The sequence below is a fragment of the Hipposideros armiger genome, unplaced genomic scaffold (assembly GCF_001890085.2).
Source record: "Hipposideros armiger isolate ML-2016 unplaced genomic scaffold, ASM189008v1 scaffold_396, whole genome shotgun sequence".
Lineage (NCBI taxonomy): Eukaryota > Metazoa > Chordata > Mammalia > Chiroptera > Hipposideridae > Hipposideros > Hipposideros armiger.
In genome coordinates this window covers 1,476,723-1,500,472 of record NW_017731746.1, presented here as the reverse complement: position 1 = coordinate 1,500,472, position 23,750 = coordinate 1,476,723, and the positions used below count along the sequence as shown (strand labels likewise).

The window sequence follows — 23,750 nt, the reverse complement described above, 5'->3', positions numbered from 1 at the left end:
CTATGCCATCGCCAGCGATTCATGGCAGCCCAGCTCCAGGTTGAGCTGTTGTTCAGCATCTTAGCTGTCGAGGGCAGTGTCACTGGCCCTCATATGTGGGATCCGAACCGGGGCCTCTGGCTTCCCAAGCCAGTTCTTAACCATCGCGCCACTCAGCCGGCCCTCACCTGCCTATCTTTAAGAATTAACATTTGGTGGGCTTGGCTGAGTGGCACAGTTGGTTAAGAGTTGGCTTAAGAGTGCAGACTCTGAGCAACATGGCCGCTGGTTCGATTCCCTCATGGGCCAGTGATGCTGCGCCAGAGCTGAGCTGTTGCTGAGCTGCCAACAGGTAGCAGGATGGCTCAGTTGGTGTAACAAGATTGCCTGTTTGATGGTGGGTTACGCACACCTGTAACTAAGACTGAACTTGGCACCTTGAGCTGAGCAGCCTCCCGGATGGCTCAGTGGATAGAGCGTGAGCTCTTAACAACAAGGCTGCTGGTTCGACTCCCACATGGGATGGTGGCTACGCCCACCCGCAACTAAGATTGAACACAGCACCTTGAGCTTAGAGGCCAACGGGCAGCCAGATGGCGACTGGCGCCCTCCACAACAAAGATGGCAGAACAGCAACTTGGCTGGTCCCCTTTCCCAATTCCCCAACACTATTCCCCTTCCCCAATTCCCCAATAAAATCTTTAAAAAAAAAAAAAAAGAATTAACATTTGGTAAAATGTTATATAAATATTGAGGCTCAGTACACTGTGCAGTCTAGTGTTCTGCTTAAGACTTGTAAGTAAAGTCATTGGAAATAATTTGTGCTGATTTAGAATCTCCCTGTGATATACATATTCTTGATCTTTTTGATTTTTTTTTTTTTTGTAAATAGTAAAAGTATACAAACTTTTACACAGTGCAGGGAGGAAAACAGTGATGGAGCTTAGGCATTGGTACGTACTTTTTTTTTGGTCTTACACTTTGAGCTATTTAGCATATGAATTTTCAATTATCTTCAAAGAATATTAAATTTTATCACTTTTGTAGGTGCTTTCAGAAAACAAATAGGAACTTAGAAACAGAATAACTTGCTACAAATGCAAGAAGACAAATATGAAAAAACTGAAGCTGATTTGTTGGCCGGCTGATTGGAAAGATTTCAGCAGCATTTTTCAGAAAATTCAGGGCTGGAGAGACTTGGTTACTTTGGTGTACCATTTTATTCAGGAAAGAGAAAGATGAGACTGATGGTGACTCTCCAGTGTAGCATAAAAAAGGAAAAATCTATCTATTAAAAAGAATTTTTAGGCAATTAAATTTGATCATGAATTGACTTGAAATTTTATAGTTCACTTGTATGACAAGAATAGACTTTTGACTACATAAGTACTGATTATTGAGGCAAAGGAAAATACAAATAAGCAAGTGTAATCAGTAGCTGGTTTGGTATATAACAATATCTAAAGCATCTATATCTTGTTCTGTGTAATAATACCATTAAAGATAAAGATAATCTGACTAAAGTACATACCTAAAAGTGGAAATATTATCTGGTGTGTTAAATTGGTACTATGTGGCATCTTTATAATCACATCCATTAAACAGAGATTATTACAATAAAGTTAACTAGAAAAAAAGGAGAGAATAAAGCTAATAGTTAAAACATTGAGTAGTAACGTATGCATTTATGTAGATATTTTATATAGTTTGGATGTTAACATTTCATTTTGGGGAAAGGAAGAGGATTTGTTTTTGGAAAACATACCGCTAAAGTCTGATTTACTGAAAATATTTGTTAGGTCTCGATATTTAAATAGTCCTTTTTATTGAGAAAAATTTTTTTAAATTAAAGTTTATTGGGGTGACAATGTTAGTAAAGTTACATAGGTTTCAGGTGTACAATTCTGTAATACATCATCTATATATATCACAGTGTGTGTTCACCACCCAGAGTCAGTTCTCCTTCTGTCACCATATATTTGATCCCCTTTACCTTCATCTACTACCCACCTCTCCCCTTACCTTCTGGTAATCACTAAACTATTGTCTGTGTGTATGAGTTTTTGTTTCTTTATTTGTCTTGTTCCTTTGTTACTTTCAGTTTTATATCCCACACATCAGTGAAATCATATGATTCTCGACTTTTTCTGACTTATTTTGCTTAGCATAACAATCTCAAGTTCCATCCATGTTGTCGCAAATGGCACTATTTCACCTTTTCTTATGGCAGAATAGTATTCCATTGTGTACGTTACCACATCTTCTTTATCCAATCATCTATTGAAGAACACTTTGGTTTCCATGTCTTGGTCGCTGTACTTAAAGCTTCAGTGAACATCGGAGTACATATATCTTTACGGATAAATGGTTTTTGTTTTTTGGGGTAGATACCCAGGAGAGGAATTACTGGGTCATATGGTAATTCTACTCTTAGTTTTTTGAGGAACCTTCGCTCTGCCTTCCATAGCAGCTGCACCAATCTGCATTCCCACCAAAAGTGTATTTTCTCCACAGCCTCTCCAACATTTGTTATTATTTGTTTTGTCGATAACAGCCATTCTAACAGGTGATATCTCATTGTGGTTTTTATTTGCATTTCTCTGATGATTAGTGATGTTGAGCATTTTTTCATATGTCTGTTGGCCACCTGTATGTCCTCTTTGGAGAAATGTCTCTTCAGGTCCTCTGCCCACTTTTTAATTGGATTGTTTGGTTTTTTTTGTTGTTGAGTTGTACGAGTTCCTTATATATTTTGGATATTAGCCTCTTTTCAGAGGCGTTGTTTGCAAAAATCTCCCATTCGGTTGGTTGCCTCTTTATTTTGTTGATGGTTTCTTTTGCTGTGCAGAAGCTTTTCAGTTTGATATAATCCCATTCATTGATTTTAGCTTTACTTCCCTTGCCTTTGAGGTCAAATTCATAAAATGTTCTTTGAAATCAAGGTCCATAAGTTTAGTATGTATGTTTTCTTCTATGCAGTTTGTTTCAGGTCTTATGTTTAGGTCTTTGATCCATTTTGAGTTAATTTTGGTACATGGTGACAGATAGCAGTCTCGTTTCATTCTTTTGCATGTGGCTTTTCAATTCTCCCAGCACCATTTATTGAAGAGGCTGTCTTTTCTCCATTTATGTTTTTGGTTTCTTTGTTGAAAATTATCTGTCCATATTTACGTGGGTTTATTCCTGTGGGTTCTCGATTCTATTCCATTGGCCTGTGTGTCTGTTTTTCTGCCAATACCACACTGTTTTGATTATTGTTGCCCTGTAGTACAAGCTGAAGTCAGAGGGTGTGATACTTCCAGCATTGTTCTTTTTTCTTAGGATTGCTTTGGCTACTCGGGGTCTTTTGTGGTTCCATACAAATCTGATGATTTTTTGTTCTGTTTCTTTGAAAGAATGCCATTGGGATTATGATGGGAATTGCATTAAATCTGTATATTGCTTTGGGTAATATGGCCATTTTAACTATGTTGATTCTTCCAATCCATGAACACGGAATGTCTTTCCATTTCTTTTAAAAATGTCTTATAGTTTTCAGTGTATATGTCTTTCACATCCTTGGTTCAGTTTATGCCTAGGTATTGTATTCTTTTTGTTGCAATTGCAAAAGGAATTGTGGTGTTTTTTTAAATTTTTTATTTCTCTTTCTGAGATTTCATTGTTAGTATATAGGAATGCAATGGACATTTGTACATTGGTATTGTAGCCGGCAACTTTACTGTATTTGTTTATTGTTTCTAATAGCTTTGTGGTGGAGTCTTTAGGATTTTCTATATATAGCATCATGTCATCTGCAAAAAGTGACAATTTAACTTCTTCATTCCCAATTTGGATGCCTTTTATTTCTTTCTCTTGCCTGATTGCTCTAGCTAGGACTTCCAATATTATGTTGAAAAACAGAGGTGATAGGGGGACAGCCCTGTCTTGTTTCTGAATGTAGAGTGAAGGGCTTCAGTTTTTCACCGTTAATTATATTAGCTGAGAGTTTGTCATATATCGTCTTTATTATGTTAAGGTGTTTTCCTCTATGTCCATTTTATTAAGTGTTTTAATCGTAAATGGATGTTGTATCTTGTCCAATGCTTTATCTGCATCTATTGATATAATCATATGATTTTTGTCCTTTATTTTGTTTATGTGGTGTATCGCATTGATGATTTGCGTATGTTGAACCATCCTTGTGCCCCTGGGATGAACTCCACTTGGTTGTGGTATATAATCTTTTTTAATGCATTGTTGCATTCGATTTGCTAGAATTTTGTTTAGGATTTTTGTATCTGTATTCATCAGAGAGAGTGGTCTGTAATTTTCTTTTTTCGTGTTATCCTTACCAGGTTTTGGTATCAGGGTAATGTTGGCCTCATAAAATGAGTTAGGGAGTATTCCCTTTTCTTCAATTTTTTGAAAGAGTTTGAGTAGAACAGGTATTAGATCCTCTTTGAATGTTCAGTAGAACTCACTAGTGAGACCATCTGGTCCTGGACTTTTGCTTTTGGGAAGGTTTTGGATGACTGATTCAATTTACTTAGATTTTCCAGTTCTTTGTGCTTCAGCCTAGGAAGTCTATATGTTTCTAAGAACATGTCCATTTCTTCTAGGTTATTGAAGTTGATGGCATATAGTCCTTCATAGTATTCTTGGATGGTTCTTTGTATTTCTGTGGCATCCATGGTAACTTCCCCTCTTTCATTTCTGATTTTGTTTATTTGTGTCTTTTCTCTTTTTATCTTAGTGAGTCCAGCCAAGGTTTTGACAATTGCATTAATCTTTTCAAAGAACCAGCTCTTTATTGCATTAATTTTTCTATTGTCTTTTTGTTGTTTATTTTATTCAGTTCTGCTCTGATTTTTTTTTTTTTTTTAGATTTTATTGGGGAGCTGGGGAATTGGGGAAGGGGAACAGACAAGTTGCTGTCCTTTTGTTCTTCAGTCTAGTTGTGGAGGATGTTGCTTTACTGGCCCATGTTGGTATTGTGATCATTGCGCTCTTCTCGGCTGAGGCAGCTCGGTCGCTGGCCATTGGACGGCTGTTCACGCCGGCTGCCGTCCACTCATGGTAGCTTACGCCATTGCTGACGACTCAAGGCAGCCCAACTCCAGGTCAAGCTGTTGTTCACCATCTTAGCTGTAGAGGGCGCAGCGTCACTGGTCCATGTGGGATCTGAACCAGTGGCCCTACTGCTCAGAGCTCGCACTCCCTAGACAACTATTCACCAATGAGCCACCAGCTGGTCCATTCTGCCCTGATTTTTTTTTTTTTTTTAGCTGAGCCATCCTGCCACCTGTTGGCAGCTCAGCTTGGGCCAGGACTTGAACCGCTGTTGCTCAGAGCTCAAACTCTTGAGCGAGCTCTTAACCAACTGAGCCACTCAGCCGGCCCTGCCCTGATTTTTATTATTTCCCTCGTTCTGCTGACTTTGGGTTTCATTTGTTCTTCTTTTTCTAGTTCTTTAAGGTGTAACGTGAGGCTCTTTTTCTGGGGTTTTTTCTTCTTTCTTGAGATAGGCCTGTAATGATATAAATTTACCTCTTAATACTGCTTTTGCTGCATCCCAATAATTTTGGTAGGATATATTTTCATTCTCATTTGTTTCTATGTATCTTTTGATCTCTTATTTCTTTTTTGACCTGTCGTTCTTTAAAAGTATGTTGTTTAATCTCCACATATTTCTGGTTTTTCCTGCTTTCTTTTTGCAGTTGATATCCAATTTCAAAGCCTTGTGACCAGAGAATATGCTTGGTATGATTTCAGTGTTCTTAAATTTACTGAGGCTAGTTTTATGTCCCAATATATGGCCTATTCTTGAGAATGTTCCATTACACTAGGAAAGAATATATAGTCTGATGTTCTAGGATGAAGTGCTCTATAAATGTCAATTATGTTCATTTCATCTAATGTATATTTAGGGCTGATATTTCTTTCTTTATTTTCTGTTTGGATGATTTATCCATAGCTGTCAATGATATATTTAGGTCCCCTCCTATAATTATGCTTTGGTGAATTTCTCCCTTTAGTTTTGTTAGTAGTTGCTTTGTATATTTCAGTGCTCCCTGATTGGGGGCATAAATATTGATGAGTATTATGTCTTCTTGTTCTGTGGTCCCCGTTATCATTATGAAATGTCCATCTTTGTCTCTTGCTACCTTTTTTATCCTGAAGTCTGTTTCATCTGATATTAGTATGGCTACACCTGATTTTCTTTGAATACCATTTGCTTGGAGTGTCACTTTCCACCCCTTCATGTTGATTCTTTGTTGTTGTAGCTGAGATGTGTCTTTTGGAGGCAGCTTATGGTTGGGTTTAGTTATTTGATCCAATCTGCTACTCTGTGCCCTTTTTATTGGTGAGTTCAATCCATTTACATTTAGGGTGATTATTGATATATGAGGATTTCCTATCATTCTATCTTTTGTTTTCTGGTAGGATGGTGTCTCCATTGTTTCTTTGCCTTTTTGTTGCTGTCTATTATTTCAGTGTGGTGGTAATCCTAAGATTTTTCCCTCTGTTTCTTCTTTTTTATGTTATATATTTCAGTTTTGGATTTTTTTTTGAGTGGTTACCATTAAGTTTATGTAAAAGAAAGGTTCAGGGGCCGGCTGAGTGGCTCAGTTGGTTAAGAGCTTGCTCAAGAGTGCGAGCTCTGAGCAACAGTGGTTCGAGTCCCGGCCCGAGCTGAGCTGCCGCTGAGCTGCCAACAGGTGTCAGGATAGCTCAGCTAAAGACAAAAAGAAAGGTTCATATTTAGAGTATTCCATTTTCTTCAGCATACTTCCTTTCTCCATTCCCTTTTGCCAGTTCAGACCTTTACTCTCTCCCATTTTATGCTTTTGTTGTCACAAATTATCCCTGTTTATGCTGTGTTGGTTTATGCTGTGAGTAGCAAATTGTCTTTTTCCTCTTTTTTTTTTTTTTCCTTCTTTATCCTGTATGTTATGTTTAAATGTATAGTTTCGTTTTGGTGTAGGGGTTGCCATTTCCTGCTTCTGTCTATCTATTCGTAATACTACTCATGGTTTTGTATTCTTTTGCTTTTTTGTTTCAGGTTGAATAGCCTCCTTCAGTATTTCTTGTAGTGCAGGTGATGTGTTAGAAAATTCCCTCAGCTTCTGTATATCTGGAAAGGTCTTTATTCCTCCTTCATATCTAAAGGATACCTTTGCTGGATATATTATTCTTGGCTCATAATTTCTCTTTTTCAATAGTTTGAATATTTGATTCCACTCCCTCCTGGCTTTTAGAGTTTCTGCTGAAAAATCTGCTGATAATCTAATGGGCTTTCCTTTGTAGGTTACTGCCTTCTCTTCGCTTGCTACCTTAAGGATTCTTTCTTTGTTGTTAATTTTTGACAGCTGCAATACAATGTGTCTTGGAGAAGGCCTGCTGCGATTGAGGTAATTAGGTGTTCTATTTGCTTATTGGATTGGAAAATCCACTTCTTTCCACAAGTTTGGAAAGTTCTCGTCATCTATTTGTTTGAATACTCTCTGTTCTCTTCTCCCTTTCTTCCCCTTCTGGTATGTCCATTATTTTTATATTGCTCTTTCTGAGGGAGTCAGAAAGTTCTTGTAGAGTTCTTTCATTTCATTTCATTTAACTCTTAAGTCTCTCTCTTCTTCCATCTGTGTCATTTCCAGATTTCTATCTTCGATGTCACTGATTCTTTCCTCCATCTGGTCAACTCTATTACCTAGGCTGGCTATTTCATTCTTCATTTCTTTTATTGAGTTCGTAATCTCTAGAAATTCTACTTGGTTCTTTTTAAAAATTTCAATCTCTTTAGTAAAGTGTTCGTTTTGTTCTTTGATTGTGTTTCTGAGTTCATTAAACTGCCTGTCTGTGTTTTCTTGCATCTCGCTGTTTTTTCAGAACTGCAATCTTGAATTCTCTGTCACTTAAATCACATATTTCCAAGTTTTTGAGTTCATTTTCTGGAGACTTTTTGTTTTCTTTCTGAGCTGCCTTATTACCGTGGTTATTCATGGCAATTAATTATTATTTTCTTCCTAGACATCGACAGGAGTGGGTTCTGCAACATGTTGATAGGAAGAGGTCTTTATTTTGCTTCCCAGTAGGTGTTGGTGGAATATTTTACATTTTTTCCCATTGCAGCCTTTTATTCTCTCTCACGCTGTAGTGTAATATTTTCTCTTGCACTGTTCCGGCTTCTCACACGATGTGGGATTCCCTGGAAGGTGGGCTTTTCCTCTGTGAGCAGGTCGCCTGGGTCTCAGGGCACCCCCTCACCGTGGGGGGATGTGGAGAGCTTCTGAGTCTCAAAGCTCTTCCTGTACCAGATTCATAGCCTGTGTGTTTCAGCAGCTCTATTTACCCCTGCAGGGATCTGCCCAGATAGGTGGGGGCAAGGGCGGGGTGGGTTGTGAGAGGTGGCTTTGAGTAATGGCGGCAACCACCAGCGCAGCTATCTTGTACCCAATGTTCCTTCCCCTTAGTTGGAACTATCTGGGCTGCGAGTTTGTGACTGCGGGGCTGCAGCCTTCAGAGTTGTAAATATTCTGTTCTTTTGATATGACACTGCTATCGTTCCACTTCTAGCATTGGGAGGGTGGGAGTGGGGTGAGCTCTGGGAGGGTGGGTAGGGGTTGGCCAGGCTCTGTGCCTATTTCTTCCATCCTCTGCTTGGCACTGAGGGCTTAAACCACCGTTTTCACCCTTCTTCCCTCAGTCTTTGCTCAGAGGTCTCAGCTTTGAGCATTGGGTTCAGCTGTATTATATGCTGATCCCTCAGGCAGGACTGTGGGCCATAAGGGGAGCCCTAGTAGTGAGAATTTTTTCCTCTCCTGCTGACTGCTTTAGCTCTGGAATGCAGGGAGCTTGTCTGCATCCTGCAGGCGCATAGCCCAGGTTTCTGCACTTCCCCCTTTTCTCCTCCCCCGCTTGCCCAATTTGCCCACCTTTAGATGATTTCAGTTGCATGTGTCTTGGGCTGGCATGTCTGCTGCACAGGGAGTCCTTTGTGGAATTATAGCTGTTCAATTTGTTGTAAATTCCAGGGGAGATTTCAAGAGGTTAATGTCACGTCGCCATTTCTGTGATGTTGCCATTTCTGTGACGTCACCTTATTGAGAATTTTAATTTATTTTTTATTTGGATGAGTTATATGATGATTTTTAAAATCCAGAAGAGCTTACACAAAGCAGGAAATAACAATATTTTGCTTTTCTAACATTTTCTTTCTTTTATGAGTTGAATGGTTATATAAATGTACAAGATCATATTTATTTGTTGAATTCTCTTATCTGTCATCATAAAATAGTAAATTTATTCATAGTTTATGCTCAGAGTTATTAGGCCTGATTAATTTAAGATTCAAAGCCTCAAAATATATTACTGTTAATTATTTTTTTTTTTTGTTATTTACCATACTATTTGAACGGAGGGAATGAGAGTGGACTTAGTGATGCAACAGCCTTTCTGCCCTTTTATTTGCATCTTCTATATGATGTTAGAGCAAAAACAGCTTCTGAAGCCCTTCTTTGATCAAAGATAGAAATATCATAGAGTACAGTTGACCCTTGAACAGCGCAGAGTTAGAGGTGCCTGCCCAACCCCTGCAGTTGAATATCGGTGTATGCCTTTGACTCCCTAAAAACTGAACTACTAATAGCCTGCTGTTGACCAGAAGGCTTATTGATAACATAAAGAGTTGATTAGCACATATTTTGTATTTATATGTATTCTATATTCTTACAATAAAGTAAGCTAGAGGGAAAATGTTAAATCATAAGGAAGAAAGTACATTTACCATACTGTACATATTTATTGAAAAAAAATCTGTGTATAAGTGGATCCATACAGTTCAAGCACGTGTTGTTAAGGGTCAGGTGTATTTAATATTGTCAACAGCATATTCTTTCTTCTTCTTTAGTTTTATATATCTTGGAATAATATTGGCCAGAGAGTATACTTGAAGAGGGTTTTTATAAATGTATTTTTTTTAAGGTTTTATTGGGGAATTGCGGGAGAAGAACAGTGTTGGGGCATTGGGGAAGGGGACCAGCCAAGTTGTTCTTCTTCAGTCTTAGTTGTGGAGGGCGCCAGTTGCCATCTGGCTGCCCGTCGGCAGCTTGTGGCCTCTAAGCTCAAGGTGCTGTGTTCAGTCTTAGTTGTGGGTGGGCATACCACCATCCCATGCGGGAGTTGAACCTGGTAGCCTTGTAGTTAAGAGCACACGTTCTATCCACTGAGCCATCTGGGCGGCAGATCAGCTCAAGGTGCCAAGTTCAGTCTTAGTTGCGGGTGGACATAGCCCACCATCAAACAGGCAATCTTGTTACACCAGCTGAGCCATCCTGCCACCTGTTGGCATCTCAGTGACAGCTCAGCTCAGGCGCAGCATCACTGGTCCGTGTGGGAATCAAACCTGCGGCCCTGTTGCTCAGAGCTGGTGCTCTTAAGCGAACTCTTTTTTTTTTTAAAGATTTGTATTGAGGGGAGGGGAACAGCGTTGGGGAATCAGGGAAGGGGAACAGACAGGTAGACAAATTGCTGTTTTTGTTCTTCAGTCTAGTTGTGGAGGACGTCACTTCACTGGTCTGTGTTGGTATGATCATTGTGCTCTTCCCGGGTGAGGCATTCGGTCGCCAATCATTAGTCGGCCTCTCACAGCGGCTCCCGGCAGCTCACACTGGCTGCTGGCTGCTCATGTAGCTCAGGGCAGCCCGCTGCAGCCTTGCTGCAGCTTACGCTGTCGCAGGCGACTCACAGCAGCCCAGCTCCAGGTCGAGCTGTTGTTCATCATCTTAGCTGTAGAGGGTGAGCGTCACTGGCTCTCAATGTGGGATCCGAACCGCGGTCCTGCTGCTCAGAGCTGGCATTCCCAAGCGAGTTCTTAACCAGCTGAGCCACTCGGCCGGCCCTCTTAAGCCAACTCTTAACCAGCTGAGCCACTCGGTCAGCCCCCTATAAATGTATTTTAATGTTCATATATTAACATACCTGGTGAATTCAATGCATTTAAGATAAAAATAATTTTATGTATTTATTTAATTATTGTACTTATGATTATTTGTAGGCGAAACCTAACCAAACTGTCCCTGATCTTCAGTCACATGCTGGCAGAACTAAAAGGAATCTTCCCAAATGGACTCTTTCAAGGAGACACATTTCGTATTACTAAAGCAGATGCTGCAGAATTTTGGAGGAAAGCTTTTGGTGAAAAGTAAGTCTCAAAATAATGAATTTGAACAAGGAAGCTTGTATGGTGGTTTTTTGGTTAGCTATTAATGAAATATTTAAAATATGATAAAACAGAAAAATAATGATTATGTGTGTACTTTCCTGCTTTGATAAATATTAACATTTTTTGCCCCCTCCCCCCTCATTTTTTTTTTATTTAAAGAAATACACCTTTGCAGATTCAGTTGAAACCCATGCTCTTTGAATACTCTTCCTCTCCTCATCCATTATGTTGTTAATGAACATTCGCATTTCATATTATTTGCTACTGCAAACAGTGCTGTGGTGAACAAAATTGTATTTGTATATGCAAGAGTTTCTCCAGAGTTAACGTATATAGGAGTGGAATTGTTGAGTCAGGGAGTTTCACATCTTCTGCTTTGCCAAATATTGCCTAATTGTTTTCCAAAGTGGTTGTACAGTTTATATTCCTGTTAAGTCGTGTACACAAATTTCAGTAGCTCCATAATTTGGCTGACACTGGTAATGTGAATTGGTATCGTATTTTGCTTTATGTTCCTGATGACAAGGGAGATTGAATATTTTTTCACATTTATGACTAGTCAGGATTCTTATTCTGACTTCCTGTTCCTCTTCCTGACTTCTCCATTTTTCTATTAAGTTGTTTGTCTTTTTCCTGTAGTAAGATACTAATTCTTTGTTACATTACAAATATCTTCTCCTAATCTATGGCTTGTCTTTCCACTTTATTATATTGTCTTTTGAAGTACAGGAGTTTTAAATTATGTAGACAGATTTATGAGTCAAGCTTATGTTTTTAAGTATTAATATAAATGTTCTTTTATATCTGAAATTTTGGATCAAAGGACTGAAAAGGTAGAAAGCAATGAGATTTTTCAGTGGAATATACAGACTCGAATGTCTCTTTAAATGCCTTCTTTATTTTGAAAAAGTAATGTTTACATATAAAATATAGAATAATTAGCATATTTTAAAAACCTAGTTGAAGAGGATGGGAATAAGTTTAATTTTGTACCTTTAACTTAATAACTACATTAGAAAAGAGTTCAAAACACCACTTGATCTCTTATTTTCAGACAAGTGAATACTTAAGCCTTTTAAAGGCTTTATTTGTTTTAAGGATTTTAAGAAAGAGAAATCTCTTGCTAGCCTTATCTGGGGTTTAGTCACTCTTATGTCAAATAATTTCTTCCTCATCTCTATCAGAACTCTGTTCTTCCTGTACCTTGAGCTTATTTCCTTCTGTCTAGTCCTTGCTTGGTAGTGTGGGTTTCTCAAAGAACTCAGAATGTTTTATATAGTTTTAAAATGTTAGTTTAAACCCAAGTGTTCAATTAGTGAAGGTCTGGGCCACAGGTTACATTTATTATATATGAAAAGAATAATCTCATCTCTCTTTCCATGCTTCTTTTTTTTTAAAGATTTTATTGGGGAATTGAGGGAGGGGAACAGCCAAGTTGTTGTCCTTCAATCTTAGTTGTGGAGGACACAGCAAGCTCAGTTCCAAGTCCAGTCGCATTGCTCAGCTCAAGGTGCTGTGTTCAATTAGTTGCGAGTGGGCGAAGCCACCATCCCATGTGGGAGTCGAACCAGCAGCCTTGTTGTTAAGAGCACACACTCTATCCACTGAGCCATCCAGGTGGCAGCTCAGCTCAAGGTGCCTGAGTCTTTAGTTGCGGGCGGGGGTAGCCCACCATCCCATGCGGGAATCGAACAGGTAACCTTGTTGTTAGGAGCATGTGCTCTCACCAGCTGAGCCATCCTGCCACCTGTTGGCAGCTCAGCTCGGGCGCAGCTCACTGGCCCATGTGGAAATCGAACTGGCGACCCTGTTGCTCAGAGCTTGCACTCTTAAGCAAACTCTTAACCAACTGAGCCACTCGGCTGGCCCTTTATGCTTCTAATAGAACAAATGTCTGAAGAAAGATGAGAAGGGAAATTAATATGTGACATTTTGCCAAAGAATATTGGAAAAAGACTTCTATTATTAATTTACCCGTTAGAAAGTTAAGAAATATATCATTTACTCTCTTTCTGTTCTTGATTCAAAATATAGCTCGGTTTCTTTGAGAGAATTGAAATTGATATTGAGAGCTTACTGTGGCTCTCTTTTTCTTGATTATAACAATACCCAGAATTATCTGTTACATCACTCTGTGCCTTTTCACTCCCCCTTCCCTCCCCCAGGACAATAGTCCCTTGGAAGAGCTTTCGACAGGCCCTTCATGAAGTACATCCCATCAGTTCTGGGCTGGAGGCCATGGCTCTGAAATCCACTATTGATCTGACCTGCAATGATTATATTTCAGTTTTTGAATTTGACATCTTTACACGACTCTTTCAGGTAGGGTACTAAAACATTGGTTAAAATATTGCTGCTTTTCTGAAGAGAAAACTTAAAAAAAAATAACATTTGGGATATTGCCTATTATAAAAGTATTTTTATTCTAGAAACTATAAGCAAAAATTTAAAACTACCCTGTATTTCATATCTATATGTAGATACAGATACAGATATAGATGTAGATATAGATACACACACATACACATACAGTATTTTTTTGGTAAAAATAATTGTAATCTGCTTTATTCCCCTCACATTTGTAATCTTCTTTTGTTATTAAATACTCTTCTTTTGCATCATTTTAATGGTTGTAGAATGTCCAGAAAATGGCCATGTAATCACTCAACACTTAACAATGGGGATTCATTCTGAGAAATGTGTTGTTAAGGCAATTTCGTCCTTCTATGAACATCGTAGAGTGCACTTGCACATACCTAGATAACGTAGCCTACTACACACCTAGGCTTGTAGTATAGCCTGTTGCTCCTAGGCTACAAATCTATACAGCATGTTACTGCACTGAATACCGTAGGCAGTTGTAATACAATGGTAAGTATTTGTGTATCTAAATATAGGAAAGGTACAGGAAAAATATGGTATGAAAGATAAAAAATGGTACACCTATATGGGACACTTACCATGAATGGAGCTTGTAGGACAAGAAGTTGCTCTGGGTGAGTCAGTGAGTGAGTGGTGAATAAATGTGAAGGCCTAGGATGTGACTGCACACTGCTGTAGATTTTGTAAACGCTGTACACTTAGGCTATACTACGTTTATAAAACAACATGAGACTAAATCAATCACAAGAGAATGTGATGCAATCAAGAGGTACGGTAAACAGGAGATGTATGAGGCTGCTGCTGGCATAACACAGCATACTATTTTACAGCAAACTTTTTTTTCCTAAGTAAAAAGAATACACTCTAAAATAATGATAAGTATAGTATAGTAAATACATATACCATTAACATAGTTACTCTCATCATTATAAAGTATTATGTACTGTACATAATTGTATGTGCTATATATACTTTTATATGACTTGCAGCACAGTAGGTTTGTTTACACCAACATTGCATTAGTAATGTGTTGCACTATGACATTATGATGGCTGTAATATCACTAGGTGATAGCACTTTTTTTAGCTCCATTATAATATTATGGGACCACGGTGGTATATGCAGTTAGTCATTGACCAAAGCATTGTTATACAGTGTGTGGCTGTAATATGATATATTTAATCATCAGTTCTATGTTATTGGACAGTTGTGTATGTTTCCAACTTTTCTTCTATTGTATTGAAATGCTTGACTGTTAATATTGAGATATATTTATTGATGCTTCAAAAAGAACACAATGTGTGTATATGTCAACTTGCATAAACTTTTATTTGGAACTTCTTAGTTGCATGTATAGTTCTTGCCCTGTTTCTGTTTTTTTTTGTTGTTGTTGTTTGTTTATTGTTGTTTAACCTCACTATTGTTAGTTGGAACTGCTTTAAAATTTCTTGAATTTCGTTAAGTTTTTCCCTATAAGGATACATTCGTTTCTTCTTAGCTTTTCAAAGTTCTTATCTCCCAAACACATTTGTCTTCCCTCAAAGTGACCATATAATTGAAAATTTGTGACAATAAATGGAGAATTTATAATTAACAGTTAAGGTTGTTCTTCCTTTCATTCTTCATTGCTCTGAGGCTGTTTTTATATCTTGAGTCAAATGGTCTGACTGACCTCTTGTTTCCTTAGCCCTGGTCCTCTTTGCTCAGGAACTGGAATAGTCTTGCTGTAACTCATCCTGGTTACATGGCTTTCCTGACATATGATGAAGTAAAAGCTCGGCTCCAGAAATTCATTCACAAACCTGGCAGGTTAGTGCCATGAATCAAAGAGGTTTGTTCTCCTGAATTTTATTCTCTTGTGACCTTTGTTAGAATAGAGGAAATGTTATCTTTTATTAGCTCCCCAGTGGCCATGTTTCTGCAGTAGAATTGATGCTTGTTTATCAGAGGAATTGACTCATTCAGATCCTATGATTTGATAAATGCTTAAGAATTGGGCTTATGTGTCTTTTGCTTTTTGGTCTGGAGTCATTGAAGAATCTATTATTGATGGTCCTTCTGATTTTTGTCCATCTTGCATTCTACCCATATATTTTTAATATATGTATTAAAATTTTTGTTTATCTCTGTTTCTCAGTTATATTTTCCGGCTGAGCTGTACGCGTCTGGGTCAGTGGGCTATTGGGTATGTCACAGCTGATGGGAACATTCTCCAGACAATCCCTCACAATAAACCTCTTTTCCAAGCACTGATTGATGGCTTCAGGGAAGGCTTGTGAGTACCTACTGTTACCATCTGCTAGAGTCTAGGAACTGAGGGCTATAAAATTTCATCATTTATGACTTTATTTTATGGTTCATCTACAGATTAAGATTCAGGAACCATATTAACAGGTTCTGTTGTTTTGATCTTCAAGTTCTGTAGGATTTCTGTGTTTATTTAAAAGGGATTCCTTGGGTGAACTTATTTTTTTTTTTACTGCTTCAGTTATTACCGTGGGTAAACGTTCTCTTTCTCTTTTTCCAAATGTTAATTTATTTTCAAGTCTATATTAGATTTAAAATTATACCAATTAGCAGAAAATGTTGCTGGTTATTTATCTAGCCAACATTAGTGTTTAGATGTTTGCTCCTTATGACAGCAGGCTTGGTGTCCTTCATCCTAACTTCACTTTGGTTCACAATGTTTCTTCAGGCTTTGGACTTTTGTAATCTATGCTAATGTTTATGACTAGGTTCTTATTTATTCCAGAATTACTATTCCTTTGGGAATTCAAATTGATTATCATTTGGTAAGCACTAAAAGTACTAACAGATGACTAGGTATCAGAAAACTACTTGTGTTTTAAGATGATTAGGAAAATCCATTTTCCATTATGCATCATCTTCTATGGTAGCATTGGAGCTGAAAGGGTGTTTCCTGAAATGTCAGAGCAGTTTGATGCTAGAGCTTCCTGGTAATCTCAGGGTTTAATTTGCTCCTTGTTACATTTCTTCTAAATTGGTGTCTCTCAGTGTTAAATCTAAACCAGGGTACTTCAGGTCTTTGGTCAAAAGTAAATGCAGTTTAAGAATTTATACTTTGTGGCCATCCATAGGTTAAAATAAGAGTTGGCAAACTGGCCCATAGGCTAGCTGTTTTGGTACAGCCTATGTCAGAGATAAATTTTCCTTTTTAAAATGTTGTTTAAAAAAAAACAACCAAAGAAGAATATGTAACACAGACTTAATGTAGCTTACAAAACCTAAAACGTTTACTATCAGGCCCTTTACAGAAAAAATTTGTCAACCCCTTGATTAAAAGATAGAATCTGTGGCATGGTGCCCTGGAAAAAAAAAATCAGTGTTTGGAGAATATCTTCTTGGAGCTGTTCTGTGTTTTTTGTTGTTGTTTTTTTTTAAGATTATTTATTGGTAAGATTTATCTTTGTTTTGTTTTTTTAAGATTATTTATTGGTAAGATTTATCTTTGCACTTTTGCAAATTTGCCCTTTTACAATGAGGGAATTCCCAGATATCATTTGTCTATGTTAGCAAGCAGTAATAAATTGGCTTCTATAAAATCCCAACGTTGGTTACTGTTTTTACAGCTATTTGTTTCCTGATGGACGGAATCAGAATCCTGACCTAACAGGCTTATGTGAGCCAACTCCCCAAGACCACATCAAAGTGACCCAGGTGACTTTTGTTTTATACTTTAACCATATCGTTAGAGCCAAGCTTTTGTACGTACTTAGTAGAACTGACAGTAGAATTGTATTAAGTAATTGGAACACTTAAATTTTAAACCATTGACTAGATTAGTGAATTTATGTGAGTGTGGTTTCTCTTTAAACCATTAGCTTAACATAGGACCAAGACTCGGTGATTTCTGTTTTATGGGAGAACATTGACCATTGTTGTGAAACATACATAAGCAAAATTTGTATAGAAAGTAACGGTCTTTAATTTTTCTTTTTTAGTATTTATGGTTGCAGTCATTCATTCGTTCAACAAATATCTGAAATAGGCTGAGTAACCTCTTGATTTCTTTTTTTAAATCAAAGGAACAATATGAATTATACTGTGAGATGGGCTCCACATTCCAACTGTGTAAAATATGTGCTGAAAATGATAAAGATGTAAAGATTGAGCCCTGTGGACACCTCATGTGCACATCCTGTCTTACATCCTGGCAGGTATGGATCCAAATCATGCATTTTCTCAGCTGTGTAATCACTCTGATGAATTGGGATTATATATATCCTTTACAGATAAAAAGAATGGCCTGGTTTGCGGGGTAGGTTTTAAATTATTTATTTATTTATTTATTTTTCCATTTTTAGGAAATGTACTTTCTCATGGATGAATATTTTAAATACTTTCAGGTGGGTCTGTTACCATCTCCTGTTTTCTCTGCAGGAATCAGAAGGCCAGGGCTGTCCTTTCTGCCGATGTGAAATTAAAGGTACTGAGCCCATTGTGGTAGATCCATTTGATCCAAGAGGAAGTGGTAGTTTGTTGAGGCAAGGAGCAGAGGGAGCCCCTTCCCCAAATTATGATGATGATGATGATGATCGAGCTGATGATTCTCTCTTCATGATGAAGGAATTAGCTGGTGCCAAGGTAAGACTATAATTTCAGAGACTGTGGCAGAGTCCATTATGAGTTGTGTTCTAGAGCAATAGAGCAGTTAATGACATCCAAACTACAAGGAGTAATAATGGCTAATATTCATTGAGCATTTACTATGTGAGAGATACCATACTAAGCACTTTTCTTAGTTTAACCCATATAACCCTATGAATAGGTTCTATTATTATTCTCATTTAACAGATGAAGAAACTGAGACACAGAGAGGTTAAGGAATTTGCTGAAGATCACACAGCTAGTAAGTTGAACCAGAATCTGTGGCCAGGCATTCCGCCTTCAAGGCCCATTCTTTTACTGTTTGTATCCTAAAACTGGGCTTTACTCTTATAGCTTGGTGGAAAAAATGAAAAGGAATGAAAGAACTGGACCCTGTTTTGCTACTGAGACTAGAATATGTTGTTCTCATGTTTTTTTCTAATGGAATCTGGGCATTAGAAAGTTAGGTTTGGTGGGGAGAAAGGAGATAACTGTTAATAATCAAATAAATGACAACGAAAGTGATTGGAAGGTCGTAGGAAGTACCATGTAGAAACTAAACAAACTAGAAAGGCCCTAGTAAAAATAGGAGAGATAAAGGCTAAGAAAAGATGTGATCAAATTCTGCTACATCAGATAGGGTAAAGCAGATTCTCTAAATCTTAAAAGTAAGGCAGTCCATAAAGATTTTAGTAAATATAGGACAAACAAAAGGTTCTAATATGCTACAGATTCTCTGGTTTAGAATGTTGTAAATTCATGGAGTACATTTCCTTGATATAAATGAAGCTTTCTTTTATACCAGCACGTGACTGCCTGTCACATAGTAGGTGCTCAATAAACATTGAAAGAATGAATTTTATCTCTTAAATGATTATATCCAGTCATTATATCCTCCTCTGAGCCTTCAGTGTCACTGCTTTATTTCAGGCTCTCGTCATCATCTGTTCTGTCTGCTACCAGAGTCATTGATCTACAAAACAAACCTGACCACCTCATTCCTTTGCCTCACACTCTTTGATGACTCCTCATTACTCACTAGGTTAAATCCACTCTCCTTTCCACTTTATAATTTGTGGTCAAGCAAAGCTGAACCACTAAAAGCTTCTCCATGTTTTTGTCTTCGTAGTTTGTATGTAATTTAGCTGTTTTCATTTCCTAGGAAAGCTTTCTAGACTGTACCCTGCTTTCCCCACCCCCAACTCATATGTATTTATACACATATAATCTAGGCCTGACCAGGTGTTCCTGAGGTGCTGTGAATATGTCTGCTGTAGAATTTATCTCCTTGTAATAATTTATTAAATGTATTTCCTGTTATAAGTTCCTAGAAGGCAAGGCCCATGTCTCATTTGAAATTAACTACTCAAAATTAATCACATAGCAATTACTTTGAATGTTTGGCTGGGAACTAAAACATTTCAAAGCAGGAATTGATCAATTTATGCTATTGGGTTGTTGGAAAAGTCATGATGTATTTTTTCTGTTTTTCGTTGCAAAAATGCATCAGGACTTCTCCGACAACCCAATATATCAGTAATGGATAATTGAAGAAACCTGGACCATATGAGTGGTACACTTTTGTTTTTTTTTTGAGGTTGACAGTAATCTTGGCCCCTTTTAATATGTTCTTTGGTTCCTTTTTAAGAGATTTGTTTGACCTCTATAGCAGTTTTATGTTTTTACAAAGATTGCTCTCTGTTCATTTGTGAAAACTTACTGGTAACTCCTGGATATTAAGGAAGCTAAATAATAAGATAAAAAAGTGATATTTCATATATGTATTTATTTGAAATTAAAATACCCTTTTTTCTTCATGAATTTTTATAGATGGTAATACTTATTGTGGGGAAACAGGCACTCACATTCAGTGTTGATGTGGGTACAAATTAGTTCAACCTTTTTGGAGGACAATTTGACATCTATCAAAATATATAACGTTCACAGTTTGAATTAGCAATCCCATTTTTAGGAATTTATCTTAAAGAAATTAAACAGACAAGTGCATAAAGATATAGATGTACTTATCCTTATAGCATTATTTGTATAAGAAATTGGAAACAACCCACATGTCCACATGTGTTAGTATTCGGATGCTGCCACAAGAAATTACCACAAATTTAGCAGCTTAAAACAACATATGTGGTCTGACAATTAAGTTCGCAAACTGATCCTAGAAAAAGTGCTATATACCTCATTGCTGAATATCACTATGGTCACCTTTGACATACTCCCCTTGGGAAGCTATGCACCCACGCCAATGCCTAGTTCACCCTTCAAAGCAATTTTGGAACTTTTTCTGGAATGGCCATCAGAGCTGTCATCGTATTACCCTTGATGTCCTGAATGTCATCAAAATGTCTTCCTTTGAATATTTTCTTTATCTTCGGGTAAAGAAAGAAGTTATTGGGGGCCCGATCAGGTGAATAAGGAGACATTACAATTCTTTGTTTACTGGATAAAAACTCCCTCAAAGACAGTGCGTGTGAGCTGGTGACATTGTCGTGATGCAAGAGCCATGAATTGTTGGCAAAAAGTTCAGGTCGTTTTCATCTAACTTTTCCACACAGCTTTTTCAGCACTTCCAAATAGAAACTTGTTTAACTGTTTGTCCAGTTGGTACAAATTCATAATGAATAATCCCTCTGATATCAAAAAAGGTTAGCAACATCGCATTGATTCTTGATTTGGACTGAAGGAACTTTTTTTGGTCGTGGAGAATTGGCTGACTTCCATTGTGCACTTTGACGCTTTGTTTCAGGGTCGTGTTGGTACACCCATGTTTCATCACCAGTGATAACATGTCCCAAAATATCGTCTTACCTCTCCAAAAGGTCTTGGAAAACTTCGACTCTCCTTTGCTTTTTGTTCATCGGTGAGCTCCTTCGGGACCATTTTTGCCCACACTTCTCATGCCAACATTTTCAGTTAAGAGTTTCCTAATTGTTTCTCTATCGATGTTTACTTGGTCTGCTATGCCTCTCACAGTCAGCTGATGATTTTGATGTGCAATTTGACGAATTTTTGCAATGTTTTCATTAGTTCTGCTCGTTACTGGCCACCTTGACCTCTTTTCATCAGTGACGTGTTCTCTCCCCTCAGAAAAACGTTTTAAAATTTTGTACACTGCTGTTTTCTTCATGGCATTAGCCCCATAAACTTGACTAACATGTCCCTGGTATCACTGCCACTCTTGCCAAGCTTAATAAGAAATTTAATGTTTATTTGTTGCTCTAATTCAAGCTCAGAAATTCTTGCGACGGCACACAAAACACGCCACAATAATGAACACCACTCAGCAATACTCCATCACATGTTGATATGAACACAGCTGTGAGACCAGTGTCTCACACCTGTGAGACACCTCATATACCAAGGTTATGAAACCTTACTGAGCTGTTTGTACAGTGCTGCCCATGTAAGTGCATGGTGGCAAGTTCACGAAATTAATGGTCAAACCTCATATATTTTCCTATAGTTCTATAGGTCAGAATTCCAACACATGTCCCATCAGGCTAAAATCAGGGTTTCTTATGTTGATATTCCTTTCTGGAGGCTCTGGGGGAGGATCTGTTTCCTTTCTCATTTGGGTTTGGCAGAATTTGGTTCCTTGCCAGGATTAAGATCCCTGTTTCCTTGCTGGTTCTCAGCTGATGGTATTCCCAGCTTCTAAGGGCCAACCTCATTCTTTGGCTCCTGGACTCCTTTAATCTTATCCCTCTGAGGTTCTCTGGTTTTAAGGATTCATATGATTAGATTGGGCCCACCCCTGATCATCCAGTATAATTCCTCCACCTCAAGATCATACACATCCTTAATCACATTAGCTAAATTCCTTTTGTCAGATAAGGCAACACATTCACAGATTCTTGTGGGGACAGGGAATGATTATTCTTATTATAGTCCATATAATGGAATGCCCTGCAGAATGAGTTCAGTTTACATATACTTAAGTAGAAAGCTGTATAATATAGATCAAGTTTAAAAAACAACTGTATACTATGTGTAGTATCACCATATTTCTGTAAAAAAATTTGGTTGTAAAAAATTTTTTTGACATGTATAGGGAAAAAATTGGATGACTCCACAGCAAATTACTTTTCTTTCTGAGGATACAAGTTCAGAGGACATTTTTTTTTGTTTTTAAGATTTTATTGGGGAATTGGGAGGGGAACAGCGTTGGGGAATCGGGGAAGAGGAACAGACAGGTAGACAAATTGCTGTTTTTGTTCTTCAGTCTAGTTTGTGGATGACGTTGCTTCACTGGCCCATGTTGGTATGATCATTGTGCTCTTCCGGGGTGAGGCAGATCAGTCGCCGGCCATTGGTTGACCGCTCACAGTGGCTCCCGGCAACTCACACCGGCTGCCAGCCGCTCATGCTCACTGCCAGCCGCTCACTGCCAGCTGCTTAGGGCAGCTCCGCTGCAGCCTACGCCGTCGCAGGTGACTCACAGCCGCCCAGCTCCAGGTCGAGCTGTTGTTCATCATCTTAGCTTTAGAGGACAAATGTCACTGGCCCTCAATGTGGGATCCGAACTGCAGCCCTGCTGCACAGAGCTGGCGCTCTTAAGCGAGCTCTTAATGAGCTGAGCCACTCTGCCAGCCCAAGAGGACTTTTAATTTTATAGAATATTTGAATTGTTTTTTGCACATGTTACTTTTACAAGGTGTTTATTGTGCTACGTAAGTAGCTCTGTGTTGAGTGCTATATGGAATAAGAAACCTAAGACAAAGGCCCAAGGAACTAATAGTTTTATTTTGGAAGAGAATATGCAGGTGAAACACTGTTTAACACAAGGCAGATGGTATACATTGTTCTCAGTTGTTTGGTACACACTCTAAGTGCTATAGGACTTTAGAGGGAAGAAGGAAATAAACACTTTTTTCCAAAGTTGACAAATATGAATGATATTAAATTTACTCATTTAAATAAAAGTGATAAATGTAAACTGTAAAAATTCAAGTAGAGAAAAAATAGCTTCATGTATTGTCACTTTGCTATTTGGTAATTTAGTCTCCTAATGGACATGCATATTTTTTCTAGGCTTATATATATTGGTATACTTTTGCATGTCCAACTAGGGTAAATTTCTAGGAGTGTAATTTCCAGATAAAAGATTCTTTTATGGAAAAATTTAAACTCTGATACAGCACAAGGATATAATTGGGGAGGGGCACATGGAAATTTCACAAAGACAGTGGAATTTCATTTCTTAGCTGAATGGTCGGTATTAGGTGGCTGTTTTGTTTTATTCTGTGTATCTTATAGTTTGTATAAAGTATGAATAAAATATTTGAGTAAAATATTTAATGTTTTGATAGAATTTTAAAAATAATGTTTTATTTTTCAATTACATTTGACAATAAAATATTATACTAGTTTCAGGTGTACAGCATAGTGATTAGACATTTACGAGGTGTGATAAAAAAAACATGGAATAGGGCCGGCCGAGTGGCTCAGTTGGTTAAGAGCTCGCTCAAGAGTTTGAGCTCTGAGGAACAGCGGTTCGAGTCCAGCCCGAGCTGAGCAGCCGCTGAGCTGCCAACAGGTAGCAGGATGGCTCAGCTAAAAACAAAAA

General features: G+C 37.9%; 1 protein-coding gene across 1 annotated transcript in view; it reads left to right on the top strand.

Moving 5' to 3' along the window:
• The window catches only part of CBL (Cbl proto-oncogene), an 87,497-nt gene that overhangs the window by 40,323 nt on the left and 23,424 nt on the right, over window positions 1-23,750 (top strand). The window contains exons 3-9 of the mRNA XM_019663553.1: window positions 11,012-11,158; window positions 13,345-13,501; window positions 15,249-15,370; window positions 15,699-15,836; window positions 17,152-17,239; window positions 17,608-17,739; window positions 17,963-18,166. Of these exons, the coding sequence (XP_019519098.1) occupies window positions 11,012-11,158; window positions 13,345-13,501; window positions 15,249-15,370; window positions 15,699-15,836; window positions 17,152-17,239; window positions 17,608-17,739; window positions 17,963-18,166 (988 nt within the window). The remainder of the gene's footprint in view (window positions 1-11,011; window positions 11,159-13,344; window positions 13,502-15,248; window positions 15,371-15,698; window positions 15,837-17,151; window positions 17,240-17,607; window positions 17,740-17,962; window positions 18,167-23,750) is intronic.